General features: G+C 48.8%; 1 protein-coding gene across 6 annotated transcripts in view; it reads left to right on the top strand.

The window, feature by feature from the left end:
- Nucleotides 1–18,264, top strand: part of NISCH (nischarin) — a 441,586-nt gene that overhangs the window by 219,454 nt on the left and 203,868 nt on the right. For all 6 annotated transcript variants that reach the window (XM_069643185.1, XM_069643184.1, XM_069643187.1 and 3 more), the window contains one exon: nucleotides 9,079–9,192. In XM_069643185.1, the coding sequence (XP_069499286.1) occupies nucleotides 9,079–9,192 (114 nt within the window). The remainder of the gene's footprint in view (nucleotides 1–9,078; nucleotides 9,193–18,264) is intronic.

Below are 18,264 nucleotides of genomic sequence, written 5' to 3'. Positions count from 1 at the left end.
CACATGAACATGATGGGGTGGATTGATGGATACAAGGTGAAAACTTTTGTTGAGTTGTCCCACCTCTTGTTTTTTGAGCATTTTTCTGAAGCCTGTTCACCAGAGCTGCGTCAGTATGTGGCTGACCAGAACATTTTGGACCCCTTTAAGCTGGCTAGGTTGGCTGACAAGTGGGTCTCCCACCGGGTGTCCCCTAAGGACTCCAGTGGGAAGGACAAGGACAAAGAAAAGGGGGCCTCTCAGAAAGCTGAGGAGTCCCAAAAGCAGTCACAGTCGGGTAAACCAAAACCTTCCTCTCCTAAGACCCAAAAATCTAGTGGGGATAAGTCCTCTGTGGGTGGGAATAAGAGTAGTGGTCCACCTGCTGCAAAGCAGGCTCCCAGTGGTTCCAGTACCGTACCCCGCACTCCTGGCACTTGTTGGGATTGTGGGGCTCTGGATCACAAAAGGGGTGACCCCAAGTGTAAAGGTAAGGCACTTGGAGTACAGGCTGTCAGCCTGACCTACCCTTACCCCGTGTCTGAGGTGGAGGCCACTGTCCTCCCCTCCTCTACAGGAATCACATTTGGTGCTCCAGTAGAGATTTCCTTAGTGTCCCTTGGGGCCTGGGACCAGTACGCAGAAGTACTGGCGACTATCCCACAGAACACCCGTAGATTTTTGAGAAGTGTCCTCTTGAATGGCCAGCCTTCTACTGGTTTGAGAGACACTGGGGCAAGCATGACAGTGGTGGACAGGACCCTGCTCAAGCCAGAGGACTATGAAGGTGCTCCTCTGCAAACCACCAGGTTAGCTGGTGGGCCTCCCAAATTATCGCCTGTAGCCCTAGTCACACTCATGATTGGAGACAAGACAGCAAAGCTTCCTGTCCTGGTTCAGGACAATGTCCCTGCTAACATTCTGTTAGGAAATGATCTAGTAGAGTTGGGGTTGATCTCGGATGGTCTTCCCATGACTGCTGCTGCAGTCACTAGGTCACAGGTGACACCGGGTCTGGCTGTGAGTCAGGTATCCGAGCCAAAGGCGAGGCCTAAGGCAAGAAGAAGGAAGACCAAGAAGGCCACCTCTGTGGAGGGAACACCTTCTCTTCCTGCTGTTCCGACAGCACCCAATGGGATCCATGCTCCGGACGGGCTGGGTCCAGCGGAAAACCCAAACTCAACTCCTGTGGGAGAAGAGACAGAAGACTCTCCTGTGGGAGAGGTTCTCAACCCGGAGGATCATCCCGACCTTCAATGCTTGTTAGCTGAAGGGGGACCCTCCCGGGCAGACTTCTGTAAGGGACAGAGAGAGTGCCACTCTCTCGAGGGCCTGAGGAAACAGGCCCTGTCCCAGGCACAAGGTGAAGTGCCTAGGACATTCAAGATTTATTGGGAGGGTGAGCTCCTTGTTAGTGAGCCCACTAAGCCCGAACCTGGTGCCCGCAAGAGGTTGGTGGTACCCCAGGTTTACAGGCCCTTCCTACTGCAGTTGGCGCATGAGGTGCCCTTGGCTGGTCATCTTGGGACCAAGAAGACTAAGCAGAGGCTCTCTGCCCATTTCTACTGGCCACGGATGGGAGTAGAGGTGGAGTCCCACTGCAGGACCTGCCCAACTTGTCAGTTGTCTGGCAAGACTGGAGGCAGGGTCATTGCCCCACTGCAGCCATTACCAGTGGTTGGCACACCATTTGAGAGGGTGGGCATCGACATCGTCGGTCCCCTTGACCCTCCCACTTCAGGTGGACATCGGTTCATCCTGGTCTTGGTAGATCATGCCACCAGGTACCCTGAGGCAATACCCCTTCGGACTGTTACTGCCAAGGTGGTTGCCAGGGCTCTCCTGGGCATTTTCACCCGTGTTGGATTCCCCAAGGAGGTTGTCTCTGACCGAGGATCCAACTTCATGTCTAGTTACATGAAAACCATGTGGAAAGAGTGCGGGGTAACCTACAAGTTCTCCACCTCTTACCACCCCCAGACCAATGGTCTGGTTGAGAGATTTAACAAAACTCTCAAGGGCATGCTAGGTGCTTTGGAAGAGCCCCTAAGGAGGAAATGGGATCTCCTCCTGCCATGCCTGCTGTTTGCTTACAGAGAGGTACCTCAAGAGGGTGTTGGTTTCAGCCCCTTTGAGTTACTCTTTGGACATCCCGTGAGGGGGCCCCTCGCCTTGATCCGAGAAGGCTTGGAAGCCACCCCTCCAGGTCCCGCCAAGCAAGTGGGGGACTATGTGTTAGGCCTCAGGCGGAGGATGACACAAATGATGGGTCAGGCAACAGCAAATCTCAAGGCCAGCCAGGAATTGAATAAGTACTGGCATGACCTGAAAGCTTCGCAAGTGGATTGGACTCCGGGACAGGAAATCCTTGTGATGGAGCCTACCAAGCCTAGAGCTTTGGCAGACAAGTGGACTGGACCCTTCAGGATCATCTCCAAGATGGGCGAAGTCAATTATCTGGTGGACATGGGAGCCTCTGGGGTAGCCCCCCAGGTATTCCATGTCAACAGGCTCAAGCCTTTCCACAGGCGAGCAGAGGTCTCATGTCTCTTGCTAGCTTCAGGGCAAGAAGAGGATGAGAGTGAGCCCCTTCCTGATTTGCTGCATAGCAACCCTCAGGATGGCTCAGTGGAGGGAGTACAACTCTCTCCCGATTTGACAACAGAGCAGCAGAGGGCCTGCCGGGCTTTGCTCCAGCAGTATGCCCCTCTGTTTTCACTGACACCGGGCCTTACACCGTGGTGTAAGCACGAAATTGACACTGGTGACAGTGTGCCTGTCAAAAGCAGGAGCTATCGTATGTCAGATACCGTCAAAAACCACATCCAGGCTGAGGTCGCCAAGATGTTGGATCTGGGTGTTATTGAACCCTCCACCAGTCCCTGGTCCAGTCCAGTGGTCCTTGTCCCCAAGGCAAGTTCCCCGGCGGGTACCAAGGATTGGAGGTTCTGTGTGGACTACCGAGGAGTCAATGCCGTCACCAAAACTGACGCGCACCCATTGCCCAGGGCTGATGAGCTCGTGGACACTATAGGTGCTGCCAAATTTGTGAGCACCTTTGACCTTACCTCAGGCTATTGGCAAATAGCTCTGACGGACCATGCCAAGGAAAAGACGGCATTCTCCACACCTGAGGGACTCTACCAGTTTAGGGTCATGCCCTTTGGGGTGAAGAATGCCCCTGCCACCTTCCAGAGATTGGTCAACCATGCGCTCAGTGGGCTGGAAGCCTTTTGTGTGGCTTACTTAGACGACATTGCCGTCTACAGTTCCACCTGGGAAGAGCATTTGACACATCTGGATAAGGTGTTGCAGGCCTTGAAAAGGGCTAACCTCACTATCAAGGCCACCAAGTGCCAGATAGCTCAGGGGAAAGTTACCTATCTTGGTCATGAGGTAGGAGGGGGTCAAATCCAACCTCTCTCCAGTAAAGTACAGGACGTACAGAACTGGGAGACTCCCACTACTCAAACCCAGGTGAGAGCCTTTTTGGGCCTCACTGGGTACTATCGCAATTTCATGGCAGACTATGGAACCATAGCTGCACCCCTGACAGCTCTAACTTCACCCAAACAGCCTAGGAAGGTTAATTGGACTGAAGACTGTCAGAGGGCCTTTGATGGCTTGAAAGAAAGTCTGTGTAGGGCACCTGTGTTGAGTGCGCCTGACTACAGCCGACCCTTTATCGTCCAGACGGATGCCTGCGACACCGGAATTGGAGCTGTCTTGTCCCAGTTAGATGACAAAGGGAGAGAACATCCTATCATATTCATCAGTAGACAACTCAAGGGTAGAGAACTTAGGTGGGCTACTGTTGAAAAGGAATGTTTTAGTATAGTTTGGAGCCTTAGGCGTTTTAGGCCCTACCTTACGGGGTCCACCTTCAAGGTCCAAACAGATCATAAGCCCCTGAAGTGGCTTATGCAGATGAAGGGTGAGAATCCGAAATTGCTCAGGTGGTCGATTAGCCTACAAGGGCTAGACTTCACCATAGAGCACAGACCAGGGAAGAGTCACGATAATGCAGATGGCCTTTCCAGAAGGTATGTTGACCGTCTGGATGAGGGTGTCTATCCCGTGGGAGATTAGGCACCCTCCACCTCAGTCTGGGGGGGGCGACTGTGATGCCGGAAATGCATCTGAGGGACAGGGCCTCTGAATCCTTGTCCTTTTTCTGTTTTTACCGTGTGTTCTGTCATGTTTTCTGCCCAGGAGTCCATGAGGGACTCCTGGCAGTGCAGCTCTCTTTTGGTTTGGTGAACAGACCCATGGGATACCCTTATGGCACCCATGGGTAGGGGTACAACCCTGTGCCCCTAGTGTATGTTTTTGGGCACCTGTGGGTGGCCCACAGAGCAGGGTATGGGCTGGTGGCAGCTCCATGCTGAATTTGACAGGTGCTCTGGGTGTCCTCCATTTTGGGATACCCAGGCCCTGCCATTGGAATCAGTTGATTCCTGATAGGAAACAAGATGGCCCCTGTGGCCTCTTGCTTTCTATTGCCTGTTATCTTGTTTTTCCCAAAGTCCTGGGAAGCCCTGACTCTGTCCCTTCCCCCTGACTGGCTGTTGGGTGGAAGTTCCATATATGGTGTTGTTGTAAAGGCCCAGCTAGACTGACTGGAGCCTTCCCAGTGACTGTATGTTATGGGTACCTCCTGTGGGTGGGACCTGGGTGAATGGAGTGTGTGACCAATATACACTCCTTGTTGTGGTTGTCTGGTTTCTGGCATGAGAGACAAAGACTGAGACAGCCCTGCCCGAAACTGGCCTGAATGCAGTGTGTAGTGTTGAATGGCTGGGTACTTGTCCCAATCCACATTCCTTGTTGTGAGTGTCTGAAAGGGAGGAGTGTGGCCTGAATGCACTGTGTGCCTGATTGGCTGACTGACTGCATGAATGCCCTTCTGTGTGATTGGCTGCTGTGTGTGTGCCAGCAGTGTGGATGAGAGACAGAATAGTATATCTGGGGACCTCTCACCACTGGAAATTGTTCAGAAGCATTCAGAAGCTGAGTCTCCACTCAAGAGTAACTGGATTTGCTGATCCTCGACGTCCAGCTGGAAGAAGAAGACTTGCTGTGGCATTTGCTTCGACGGAACTGAAGGTTGTCGAAATCGTCGAGGACTGACCCGAGAGAGGACCTGGTAAGGCGCCCTCTTCCCGTGCTCCGAGGGACCATCGAGCACCGCTGAATCTTCGCCGAAGCGCCCTGGAAGTCAGACCCTCGAAAGGCTGCCGACCCGAGACGGGACCGCCGAGGAGATCGAAGTGAAGCACCCGGACATCGACGCTGTCGAAGTCCATTGCCGTCGACCAGGGTTCGCAGGTCTGTGTAACCGCTGGAGGCCCGTCGAAGTTGTGTTGCCCAGCCGTGGGAACCACTTGACGCCGTGCCGCCGACGACCGGAGCCGTCCGCTCCTTGCCTAAGAACATTTGCCTTGAAGGACTCCCTCGTCCGCATCGTCGGCCGCTTTGTCCCGCCGGAGAAAGTCGAGGACGACCAACGCGCCGAGGAGAATCCGCCGGTGGGTTTCCCGCCACCTCACGATCCCAAAGACTCGAGCGACTCGACGCCCTTGCTGGGCTCCCGTCTCTACAATCTTTGCGGTCCAGAACTATTGTCATCGAGGTGCCCCGCACACCTCCGCCGTGCAGGACGCCGACGCCCCGACGCCGACGAGCACCGCTCGGACGAAGCTGCCGCCTCTTCGACATCGTTCTACCTCGTTCGTCGACGGACGTTCGACGCCCCGTGCCTCCCGCTTGAAAGGGAAGGCATTCAAGAAGGGCCGTCGATTCCCCGTCGCCGAACCCCGAGGTCTTCGACGTTTCTCTACGCCTCTCGACGATCCGTGACTCCTGCTTAAAAGGGGGTCATTCAAGAAGGATCTGTCGACGCCTCTTCGAAGAACTCGACTCCACCAGGTACATTGGGGGGGTAAAAACATTGTAGGAGAGAATAAGACTGTTGAACAATATATGGACTGGGCTTGTGTCATATCCCTTTATTTTACAGGTTGCCCAGGTGGGGGGATCTCCACACAGAACTGTGTCCAGTAGCTAGGGCCAGTATTCTGCCTATTGTTTCAACCATCTTTTATCTCTCCTCTCTCTATTGCTGGTTTCCTTCTTATTGATCTGTGTGCCATTTTTACAGTATTGTGAATGCACTTTAATGAGGTCTAATATTAGTGGTACCACTTTAGAATTGTAGATATTTATCATTATTGGTTTTCCTGAGCACAAAGTGCGTTATTGTGATAAGTGTACATAACCCTTGAATATTAATTATATAAAGACTGTGTTTTCAGTAATACAGTGTGTGGACATTCCTTTGTGGGGGCTTGGGGATACCCTGTACTTAAGAACCAGCCTGCATCACCTCCTGAGAAGCTAGGCCTTGATTGCTCGTCCATCGCTACCGTAATCGAGAATCTTGGCTGGGGTCTTCTGTGCCTCTCCTCTACCATATAGAGAGCGGAAGTACAGACCCCCCCACCGGTCTTGACAGTCACAGCAGCTGCTCCAGGACTGGTTCCTTTTTTTTTTTTTTTTTTAATTTTAATCAAAATTTTGTTTTTGATGCATACGCATCTTTACAAAATTATAGCATTGTTCATAAAAGTTACATCTGATAACATCTTTACATCTTTGTAAAATGTAGTACATTCAGTTCATTCCCAAAATTATATAAACAACAATATCATAATTCTTTATCAATTCACAGAATTAAAACAGAATTTAAAAAGGGCCAAAAACAGAACGGCAAATTACAGATATCATATATAAAATCATGTAATACTTTTTTTTTTTTTTCTTTTTTTTTTTTTAATTTTTACAAGACATATAATGTAAGGCAAAGAAAGTGAACATATAAAAGAAAACTTAGTGATCACCACAAATAAATATATACATACATATATAGATACACACATATATGCATGTATATAGTCTTCACCTAAACACCAAAAGTTGTGACTCAATGGCGAGCAGTCTCTAAGCTCGATGGTAGTGCATCCTCAATGATTTTCAATAAGCGTACTGTCGCTAGGATGATAGCATTTGAAGAACCCCACATACAACGTGACCAAACTAATTCTCTTGCAAAACTCGAGTCTGTCAAGTTGAAAGATTTAATCGTTTTCACTCTTTCGGTTTCAAAGAATGGACATACTAGAAAAAGATGTTTTAAAGTTTTGATTGCTTCCAAATTATTGCAAAATCTGCAGCTGATACTGTAAGTATTATTAGCATTTCTCTCTCAATGTTTCGTTCTTGATTTCGTGTGTAATAGGTCTAGACGGAATCGCATATAGAGGGTTCTAGTTTCAGCACAAGGGCAGAGTATCAAGTATGGTAAATTTGGCGATTGCTTGTTTCGGAATTTTGCATATTCGGTGAACGATTTGTAGACCGCAATTTGCGAACAGATAACCGCCCAGTCATTCTCGAACAGTTGTTTATGTGCTTCCTGGTTCCTTTTATATAGGAAGCTGGAATTTAGGAGGAAAGGTGACTTGTGGCATAAGCTGGCAACCACTAAGGTTTCAGTCTTGAATGCAGAATGGTGACTCTTTTGGTGAGGTAGCCTACGAGAGAGCTGGTTAGTCCACCGGGCAGTCCAAGGAACCTGGAGGCTGTGAAGGGCTTGATCCAAGCCAACCAATGGTAAGGAGCTGCACCATTCGAACTGCTAGCAGTGGTCCAATCAGGAACAACTACTTGTTTCATATCTGCCCCAGAAGCAGACTTTCTGGAACCAAGAATGTACACTGGGACTTAAACAGTCACAGCCCTTTTCCTGGGTCTCCAACATGCCCAGGCTCACTAGCCCACAAAAGCAGAAGCTTTCCTGGGCAAGTGCATGACCCTTATTAGGACTTCCTGGATGTTAGAGGGAAGGAGGAAGGCCAAACTACAATATGGCCAAAGAGCAAGTGAAACATCTCAATGGACAGCCATTTTGGGGCAGTAGCCATGTGCAGGAAAATGCAAATGTGCACACCAGAAATAATGCAAAAAAAACTGTTAGAATGTAACTGTACTGTAAGGCGTTGTGTGAAATATTAATAAGTACAAGAGAAAGAAACACGCAAGGCTTGCATAACTTGTAAAACTAGTAAAATAGTTGAATCAAGCATAAAAAAAAGAATTAAGTACAAGAAAAGGGGAAACAGTTTCACAGTACTCATCGTCTAAAGGAGCGATTAGTTTCCCCATAACAATCAGCAAAAGGCAAATGCTTTACTTCCCTTCAAAAAGTCAGGTCCGGATAAAAACAGAGCAAATGGTATAGGGTTCCATAGGAAACTCTGGAGGGAAAGTGGCAAAAAGAAATGTTATCTTCACACTAGCCAACCTTAGTAACCATTTGCGGTAAATGCAGAAGTGCATGAGTAAAAAGTGCAAATCGCAGTAGACCAATATCTGCTGCCACCAGCTCATCCTGGACATGTTGTAAAAGTAACCAAAAGGCTGTGGCAGGAAAAGATATAAGGATGCACAGTATCCCAGCCACACTTCTCTGTAAGGCGATGTGCACCATTGTAACACTAAAAGAATCCCCCAAAAAAAGGAAAGGCTGCATAACACTCACTCCCTCTTGATATCACCCTCCCCTTCGTTAAGTCTTTTCCTTGCTTGGCTTAAACATGTTTGTACTGTTTTCACTACATGTGTAGAACTTTGGCAAAGGCCCATGTAAAATACAAATGCAACCTGTCCTAACACACGCATGGTGTCACGTATGACTATATTACAGGGTAAAAGTTCCAGGGTGTCAATAAAATGTTTCAGAACTAAAAGAATATTAAATTCTGTAAGAAGAATCTGCAGTTGTAAACTCAAATATATATAAAGTTTGTGGTGAAGGGAAATTCTGAATTCTATTTCAGTGTGTGCAGAATATAATTGTACCTAGACGGTTAACCATGTCTTGCCCTCAGCCAGGTCTCTGTCCCTTCTGAGAGGGTTCTCCTTCATCCAGTGGTCATAAAATGAATGCCAAAACCAAGCATGTGGTTTGCTGGCATTCACCTTTGTGTGAAGACTCTCTCCAATTCTCTCTTCACTAAAACCATTTCTGTTCTCTGCTAGGTCTGCCTGGATAACACGATTACAACTGAAAAGGAGCTCGACACCGTGGAGGTCTTAAAGGCGATACAAAAAGCCAAGGAATGCAAGAACAAGCTGAACAGCTCCAGCAGGAAGGTGAGCGGCCAGCCGTCTGTACTGCTCCCCATCTCTACAGTGTGTAATGCATCACCACCCTGTAATACAGCATGCAGCAGTACTGTACCGTGGGCAGCCCATAAAGAGGCACCTTGGCTTTGCAATGGATTGGAACACTCGGGCAAAGTTTGGATACAGGAGTTAATTAATAGTTTTAGATATATTGGCTGTTACGATGACTGGCACACATACATACATACATACATACATACACACACACAAGCCCACTACCAGTGGTTGGATAAGGCCCCTCACGTGTTTAAGGTGTCTGGCAGATAATTGGTGTGGGTATTTGGAATCCACATGGAATCCACTATTTACATAACTGCTGTCATCCGTACCCTTAAGTCAATAGTCTAGGCTGAGTGCCTGAACCTTTTACCTCAAGATCGAATGTCCCCTAACCACGAACAAATAACATCTTCCGCCGCTTCTTGCTCAATTATACTTGACAATACTCAACAATGCTCAACAATACTTCAAGAATTCTGAACAATACTCATCACCACCCCATACCCATCATCTTTTTGACCACCCCTCTCAATTACCATGTGGCTGAGTCAATACTTACACTCTGGATGCTGCTCGTTCAACAGCTCTCCCCAAAACTGCCACTCTGCCCTTTTGGCCTGCTGGGCTTCTCACGGACCGCAGGCAGGATTTTCTCCATGGTGGCTCCTGACGGCCTCTGCACATGGTGCACCTCCATGGGACTCTCGCACTGCGTGGGTCACCTCACAGTCCTCCAGACGTCACAACGAGAAAGGTGGCTTTGTGCCGAACGAACATAACAAACAATCCTCTGTTACCAATTTGTAAAGGTATACCAGAGGACCGAGGTTTGTGCTACACAGTCACCGTTCAGCAGAGTGCCCAGGCCCAACTAACCCTCCCCTGGTAATGACAGAGAACTCAGCCAAGGGAAAGTTTAGAACTGTCCTTTATTTTCCATAACAGACAGGGATCATAGAAGAAAATGACATTTCCAGCAATCGCAGCTTTTGGGCCCGTGTCACAGGCTTTTGTTACAACATTGCGTCATAACTTTTGACCTCTCCCCAAAAACATAAGAGTCCATTCTATTGGGTGGCTGGGGTGGTAATGCCTATCGAGGCACCTATAGGGATTAGCTAACTGGTCCTTCCATGTCAGGTGGTCTCGCCTGAGACTGCCCCAAAAACGATCTATTACATTGTTGCAAGGTTGCAAGACTACCATTGGCCCTTGCCCATTAACCTCCACCCTAGGATTTGTGCTCCCTGTTTGGGTGGTGCAGGTCTCCTAAGGCCTGGGACCCACTCTGTTCTCAGCGCTCTGTGGACCTTCTCAAGGAGATGAAAAAGTGTGTCCCAATTGTTGTCACTGGTATATCCACCTAGCCTGAGAGAGTGCCTGCAACTTGCAATGTTTGTTAGGCAACACATCTATCAGTTCTTGTCTGCTTTTCTGGGAAATGATTCTCTTTCCACCATGGTTAAATGGCTATAGTTTGGCTCAGATACATCACGTGTGTGAGGACTGCACAACTGTACTTTTGGTCTGCAGTTAGTGAGGATTTATTGTTCTATTTTGCAGGTGGCTCTTTACCCCTATAGTCAGAAATGTTCCACCCGCCTTTGTCCTTGGCTCAGAGCACTGGCCCTTCGCATCGTGCTGCAGAGTCTACATGTCTTTGTTCCTTTTTCTGAGGTCTGTGGCTTTGTGCACTTTCACTACAGTTGTTCTATGGTTTCTATGTCCGTGTATGTATTATTGTGTTGCTTTCTCTTGAGGTTCGTAGAATTTGTTTCTTCCAGGTTCCTTATGTCCCTGAAGTTCCAAATGGTTAGTTGCATTAAACGGCTGCACGCTTGTTTTGTGTGACTCATGCTCAAAAGCATTTCTGTGTTTCTGCATTTGGCTAATGAAAGAAAATGAGAAAGACTTTTGACCGTATGTGCGTGCCTCTTTCCTCTATCTATAGAACAGTGTACGCAGGTTCTTTGTGTGCGTCTTCGTGCTGGGATGCGAGTTTGGTACGTGGCTAATGTTACTATGTCTTGGTGTGTCTAATGACGTCAGCACAGCTGGATATTTATCGTTGGTCAACCTGGTCCAGTTTTGAGGCACGTTTGTCCGCGAAGTCAGCTGGATAGGGTTTGAACGGTTGCCTAAGAGAATATCTGCTCACATATGTAGGGTTTACTGACCCTCCTGGGGGCTGGCCGAACAGTGACTGGATCTCTCGTTTCTCAGTCTGTGGGCTGTCCTGCATATAGGGGGTCATGAGGGCTGTCCTGCATATAGGGGTCATGAGGGCTGTCCTGCATATAGGGGTCATGAGGGCTGTCCTGCATATAGGGGTCATGAGGGCTGTCCTGCATATAGGGGTCATGAGGCCTGTCCTGCATATAGGGGTCATGAGGGCTGTCCTGCATATAGGGGTCATGAGGGCTGTCCTGCTTATAGGGGTCATGAGGGCTGTCCTGCATATAGGGGTCATGAGGGCTGTCATGCATATAGGGGGCATGAGGGCCATTCCAGGGATCCTGCGTTCACTTTCTAGAACTTCCACTGCTTGGTGTGCATTTTAAAGGCCTAATTAAACTAGACCACTATCACACCTTGCCTTGCCGACCTGCTTCCTACCTTCATTGATATGATATGATATGGCATTTGTAACGCGCCTATACACAAGTGTTTCAAGGCACGACGAGCTAGGGAGGGGGCAACAGGGGGGAAAGACAGACAACGATCCTACTAGGACGGGTGTCATTCGGATCGCGCAAGTGCAGGGGTGGGGGAAGGGAAAAAGTGCAAGGGGAAGGGGAGAGTGGGGAAGTGCTGAACAGGGTAAGTAGAATAATAAATAAATAAATAAATAGGGCCAGCTGGTGGCAAGTGCAAGGTAAGTGCAGACAAGTGCTGGGAGGGGGGGGGGGGCTGTAGGGATGCAGAGACAGTCCCGCAGTGCAGGGGTTGCCAGGGAGGCAGTGCAAGTGGAGAGTGGCTGGGCCAAGGACCGAGGTCGGTGAGAGTGGCCCAGGTGCAGGTTCAGTGCAGTTTCAATGAAGAATTTAGCAGGGGAGAGGGAGAGAGAAAGCAGAAGCAAAGAGGAAGGTTTTTAGGTGCTTCCGGAACCGAAGATGGTTCTCCTCAAGTTTCAGGGAGGCAGGAAGGCTGTTCCAGAGGGAGGCCCCTGCCGCAGAGAGAGAGCTACCCCCAGCTCGTTGCTTCGAGAAGCGGCTGACCCTGAGGGAGTTGGAGACAGATGAGCGAAGGGCTCGGGAAGGAAGATATTTAGGAAGAGAGTTGGGTTTGGCTAGAAATCGGTGTCTTTCCAATTCACCAAAATCACATACAGGATGGATTTTGGAAATCCATCTCGACTACCGTGCGCCATTCCTTTTACTACGATAATGGCATTTTCATGACAATATACTCAAAATGGCTGCCCCTCATGGTCCTGTCCTATGTACCATCTTATTTTTAGGAAATGTTCCTTCTCTTTCACAGATCCCGTCTTTTAATCCAGGTCAGCGCTTGGTGTGCCTGGAACTTGTTGGTACTGGGTTTGAGACGGTCTTCTGTCAATACACAGTCCAGCGAGGATATGTCTGTTGCGGGCCGATGTTGGGCAGTTGGATGTCCCTGATTGGACGGGCTCTGCCTGTTTTAATTGTGCAGAGGCTTCCCATTGTTGGGCTTGAATAAGAGGAGATGCTCTTGAGACATTCTGGATGTCTCCCATTTGAACCAAGAGTCCGGAGATAATGCAAAAGAGAGAGGGACTGATACTGAAGAACAAGCATTGCCAAAGCCATACACGACCAAGAAACTTGTACACCTGCAGCAGCTACACTCTGCCAAGAAGGGGGGGGGGGGCATACTTGGAACCTGCATTTTAACGCCTGCAAAACTCCTGACCCTGGCCAAGTCTCCCTGCCAACTCCGTGTGCAAGCAGAGTCCTGAAGGTGTGGGGGGGGGGGGGGTCATCCGTTTTTTGTGCGAGTCACACTGGTCACTTTTCGTCATAGTCTGTCCTGTCCAGCCGGTGGATCCCTAGAAGCATGTCTCTTTCAGGAGATCAAACCACTGTCATGATGCCTACCTCCAAGGAGCCAGACAGGGCCCAGCACCCTCAGAGGCAGGCAACATGTATACTAGGGAAGACCCAGCCACCCCAGATAGGGGCTCTTTGGACTCAGTCCTGGCGCCGTTGGCGTCAGGCTCATAAGGGATAACAGTCCTGGCACCATCGGCGCCATGCTCATACAAGATATGGAAGGAATAGTGTTTGGTGCAAACTTACCTGGCAGACCATGCTGCAATTTCCTTACCTGGCAGATCATTCTACAACTTCCAGATGAAAAAGGAACTACTTAACCACACGGGTGTGGCTGGTGGCAGGATACATACCTTCAGTGGAAGGATACATACCTGGGACTACTTGAAAGGCTATTTAAGCCACGCCCAGACAGCAAACCACGCTTCGCGTTGTTCTGCTCATAGCAGCTGGACGCTCACCGTGCCTGCTCCTGCTCCAGCCCTCGACCACGCCTGCCAGCATCCTGGAAACACCTAAGGATAGAAAAGGGAAGAAGAAACCGGTGAAAACAAACCTTACCTGTTAAAGCTGCATTCCGGATTCAGCGCGCCAACGTTCCTGCAAAAAGACATCATTTTAAATACTCACCGCGTCGCATACATCTCAGCGCACTTCTCTTACCTGCACGTGGCGCCTTCGGCTCTGCGACGCCCATCCGGATCTCCTGCAGCATTCCAGCACCTACGGGGAGACGAAGAGAAGAAAGCAAGGTGAGAAGGGGAAAATAACCAAGAAGCACTTACCTGCCAAGCTAATTCTTCTTACCTTCAGGTCGAGGCCATTCCTTGGGCATTTCAGCACCCCAGCCCCTATGGGGAAAAAGCAAACATCACATTAATGAATGCAAGAACCGTAGCAAACAAACTATTTAAAACTTACCTGCTTACAGGTCGGACTCAGCTTCTGCTTCGTGCCGGCTCCATTTCTTCGGCATTCTCGAACTCCGGCCCCTAAGGAAAAAGAGACAGGAAAAGACAGTAGTGGGCCTACACCAAATCTCACCTGAAATCAGGTTTTCGACGGAAACCGCCCTCAGCCCGGAGTCTTCCATTACCTGCAAAAGAGAAGAGGAACAGTTTAGACTCAAGCTTGCCATAAACATTTACGGTACTTACCGGAACAGACAAGCGAACTCGAACTTACTATCCAGTGACGTAACTGGATCCCAACGTGCCCCTGCATCTGAAGCAGGATGGAGAGCTCGCCTTTTCAATCCCTAAGGTGAGTCTCCACAGGGAATTACAGAAGGGTTGCAAGGAGGGTGAGAAGGGGAACGGGAGATCTACACAAAACCCACAGAGTATTAACCCTTCCTTTTCGCTCACAGAAGGGTATTCATCCGAGCCAGACGAGCCAGATTTGGGAACCCAGCCCACTCCATCTTCAGGGTGCTGAACATCTCCTTCGAAGAGGCCACAGTCGTCCAGACCACGCCCGCGCCTCCGTGGGAACCAGGTGAGCGTTACAGAACGCGAAGCCTACCCACAATTACCCACCCAGGCGCCATGGAGACTTCCGAAACAGACCAACTGGCCCAACTATTGGGGGAATTACGGGCGGAAGTTCACGCCGCCCGCCAAGAAACCAACGTTCTTCGAAGAGAACTGATCTTGTCCAAAGAACGAACCGATGACCTGGCTAAACAGCTTTTGCAGAATCAGGCTGGACAAATGCCATTACCTGCTTCCGGGAGAGAGTCCACTCCTATGGCTTCCACTAACCCGGTGCAAATTAACCTGCCGGGAAACATGCCTTTGGCCTCACCTGAACGTTTTGCGGGGGACCCCAAGAAATACGCTGTTTTCATGAACCAATTTCGTTTACACTTTTTATGTAGACCTGGGGCCTTCCCTAATGACCAAACTAGGGTGGCTTTTGTTTTATCGTATCTCAGCGGCAGTGCAGCCGATTGGTCTATTCCGTTGGTAAATCAAGACGATCCTATCCTTTGTGACTTTCAACGCTTCCAGGCTAGTATGGAGAGATTATTTGCCCGGCACGCCCAGGGTGAGGCCTTGGATAACGAACCTCTGTCTTTGCGTCAAGGGAACCAAGACCTCCTATTTATATCGCCACTTTTAACAGACTGATCGTGGAAACTGGGTGGCCTAAGAATAAAAAAATCACCTTGTTTCATCGAGGACTTCGTGGAGAGCTAAAAGACGTTCTGGCTCAAATTGTGAATCCACCCCAACTCTGTGAGGAATACATTGATTTAGTGATCCAACTTGATCATAGACTCCAGAATAGAAAGACTGATCGGACTAGATTTGAAACTCGGGCTTTGGTAAAAACCCACGCAAACCACAAGAGTACCGACACTTCGGAGCCAATGCAAATTGGGGGAGTGAAAGGACCCCTAACGCAGAAAGAACGAGAAAGAAAACGGCAAAACCAGTTATGTCTCTATTGCGGAGAGTCTGGACACTTTCTACGAAATTGCCCGGTAAAACCACCCAAGAAGGTGGTTGGAGCCACAGACCAAAACCTTCCAAAATCTGATTCGGGAAACGATCAAGCTCGACAAGCGTAGAGGTCCGCTTGCCGAGCGTGAAGACAAACTCTTTGACCTTGCATTTCATCATGCCAATGACCCTCGTGGATCCAAAGCAGCCTCAACGATTACATGGCATAAAGGCCTATCTCGACAGTGGGGCTATTGGGAACTATGTTGATCTCGAATTGGCTTCCAGGATTGGTCTCCCTCTCCGACCAAAAATCACCAAAGATGTCATTACCACGGTAGATGGGACCGAAATTGCCTCTGGGCCGGTAACACATTCTACCACAGAAATGACACTGGTTGGCCAAGATGGTCATAGGGAAACCATAGTGTTCAACGTAATCAAGGCTCCACAATTTCAGGTAATCTTGGGGATCCCTTGGTTAGAAGCACATAATCCTCGAATTGACTGGCGAGCAAAGAGTATCACCTTTCCTAACTGCAGACAAACTTGTTATTCCGGAAATCCACAAGTGGGTCTTGCCTCAGTAACCTCTGTGTCAGCACAACTTCCACTTGAGTATCAGGACTTTCAGGACGTTTTTCAAATAGAACAGGCCAACACCTTACCACCTCACCGGCCATACGATTGTCAAATTGATCTGGTACCCAATGCTCAACCGCCTTGTAGCAGGATTTATGCCCTTACCGAACCAGAGAATCTTCATTTACGCCAGTATTTGGATCAGTATCTTGCCAATGGGTTTATTCGCCCGTCAAAGTCACCGGCTTCTTCAGCTTTGTTCTTCGTGCCGAAAAAGGAAGGCAACCTTAGAACATGTATTGACGATCGTGCCTTAAATCAGATAACGGTTAAGAATCGTTACCCCCTGCCTCTGATCCCTGAACTCCTCGACCAGGTGAAAGATGCCTGCATCTTTACCAAGCTGGATTTAAGAGGGGCTTACCATCTGGTGCGCGTCAGAGAAGGCATTGAATGGAAAACGGCCTTCCGCACCAAATACAGACTCTTTGAATACCAAGTGATGCCCTTCGGGTTGTGCAACGCACCTGCTGCCTCCCAGTATTTTAAGAATGACATCTTTCGAGAACTCATAGATGTTTGTGTCATCATATATATTGACGACATCCTAGTGTACTCTTCCTCGGAATCTGATCACCGAAAACATGTTAAGGCCGTCCTGGAGAAACTACGCCAGCACAAACTATTTGCAAAGCTCAAAGTGCATTTTTCACGTCACGGAGGTTGAGTTTCTTGGTTTCGTCCTAACGCCAAAGGGAGTTCGAATGGACTCACGGAAAGTGGACGCGATCCTCAAATGGCCATCCCCTAGTTCTGTGAAAGGGGTTCAGAGCATGCTTGGTTTTGCCAATTTCTATCGAAGGTTTATCCCGGAGTTTTCTCGAGTGGTTCAACCCATCACAGCCCTCTTACGGAAAAACAAACGCTTTGAATGGACTACGGAAGCGGAACAAGCATTTCAGGAACTAAAAACTAAATTCACCTCCGCACCTGTGTTAAAACATCCCCGTCCAGATCTCCCTTACGTTGTGGAAACTGACGCATCTAGTTTAGCCATGGGAGCGATTCTATCACAGAGGGACCCAGTCTCGAACCAACTGCATCCTGTGGCCTTTTGGTCCAGAAAATTCTCAGCTCCAGAAGTTAACTACGCAATCACAGATAAAGAACTATTAGCTATCAAGTCAGCTTTCAAGGTTTGGCGTCATTACCTTCTCGGCGCAAGACATACTGTTACCGTAATTACAGACCACAGGAATTTGCAATACTTAAAAACGGCCAAAGCTCAATCCTCACGCCAACTCCGTTGGGCCCTGTTCTTTGCAGAATTTGACTTTGTGATCACCTATCGCCCCGGCTGCAAGAATGGCAAGGCGGACGCACTCGAATAGGAATGGGTGATACTACCCCAACTCTAGATCCAGTTCCGATTTATTCCCGAACAGAGAATTTTGGGGGTGATCTCCTCACAAACTCTAGAGGATATTCAAACTAGAGTTAAATTGCTTTTCGACGCTGCAGCCTTGCAAAAAATGGAGCCTGAAAGATCCCAGATTTTCAATTAATAACGATTTACCTTATTTCCAGGGGCGACTGTTCTTGCCTCAAAAGGATTTGCAAGATCTCGTTATTGCCCATCATCATGAGACACTAATGGAAGGACACCCAGGCATCGCTAAGACTGAAGAAAAAATTAAAAGGCATTTCTGGTGGCCCTCCTGGCGAAAGGATATAAAATCTTTCGTGATGACATGCGCCCAAAATAAAAGTCAAAAGCAAAAACCAGCCGGTCCGTTACGACCTCTGGACATCCCACCGGCACCTTGGCACACTTTATCGCTGGATTTTATAACTGACCTACCTCCTTGTCATGGATTTAATACTATACTGGTAATTGTAGACCTCTTCTCCAAGATGGCCCATTTTATTCCCTTGAAAGGGCTGCTTTCAGCCTCCACCCTAGCGAAGGAATTTCT

The sequence above is a fragment of the Ambystoma mexicanum genome, chromosome 2p (assembly GCF_040938575.1).
Source record: "Ambystoma mexicanum isolate Mex_15411 chromosome 2p, UKY_AmexF1_1, whole genome shotgun sequence".
NCBI classification, from domain to species: domain Eukaryota; kingdom Metazoa; phylum Chordata; class Amphibia; order Caudata; family Ambystomatidae; genus Ambystoma; species Ambystoma mexicanum.
The sequence above is the reverse complement of the archived record's forward strand: the minus strand, read 5'-3'. Positions and strand labels throughout refer to the sequence as shown.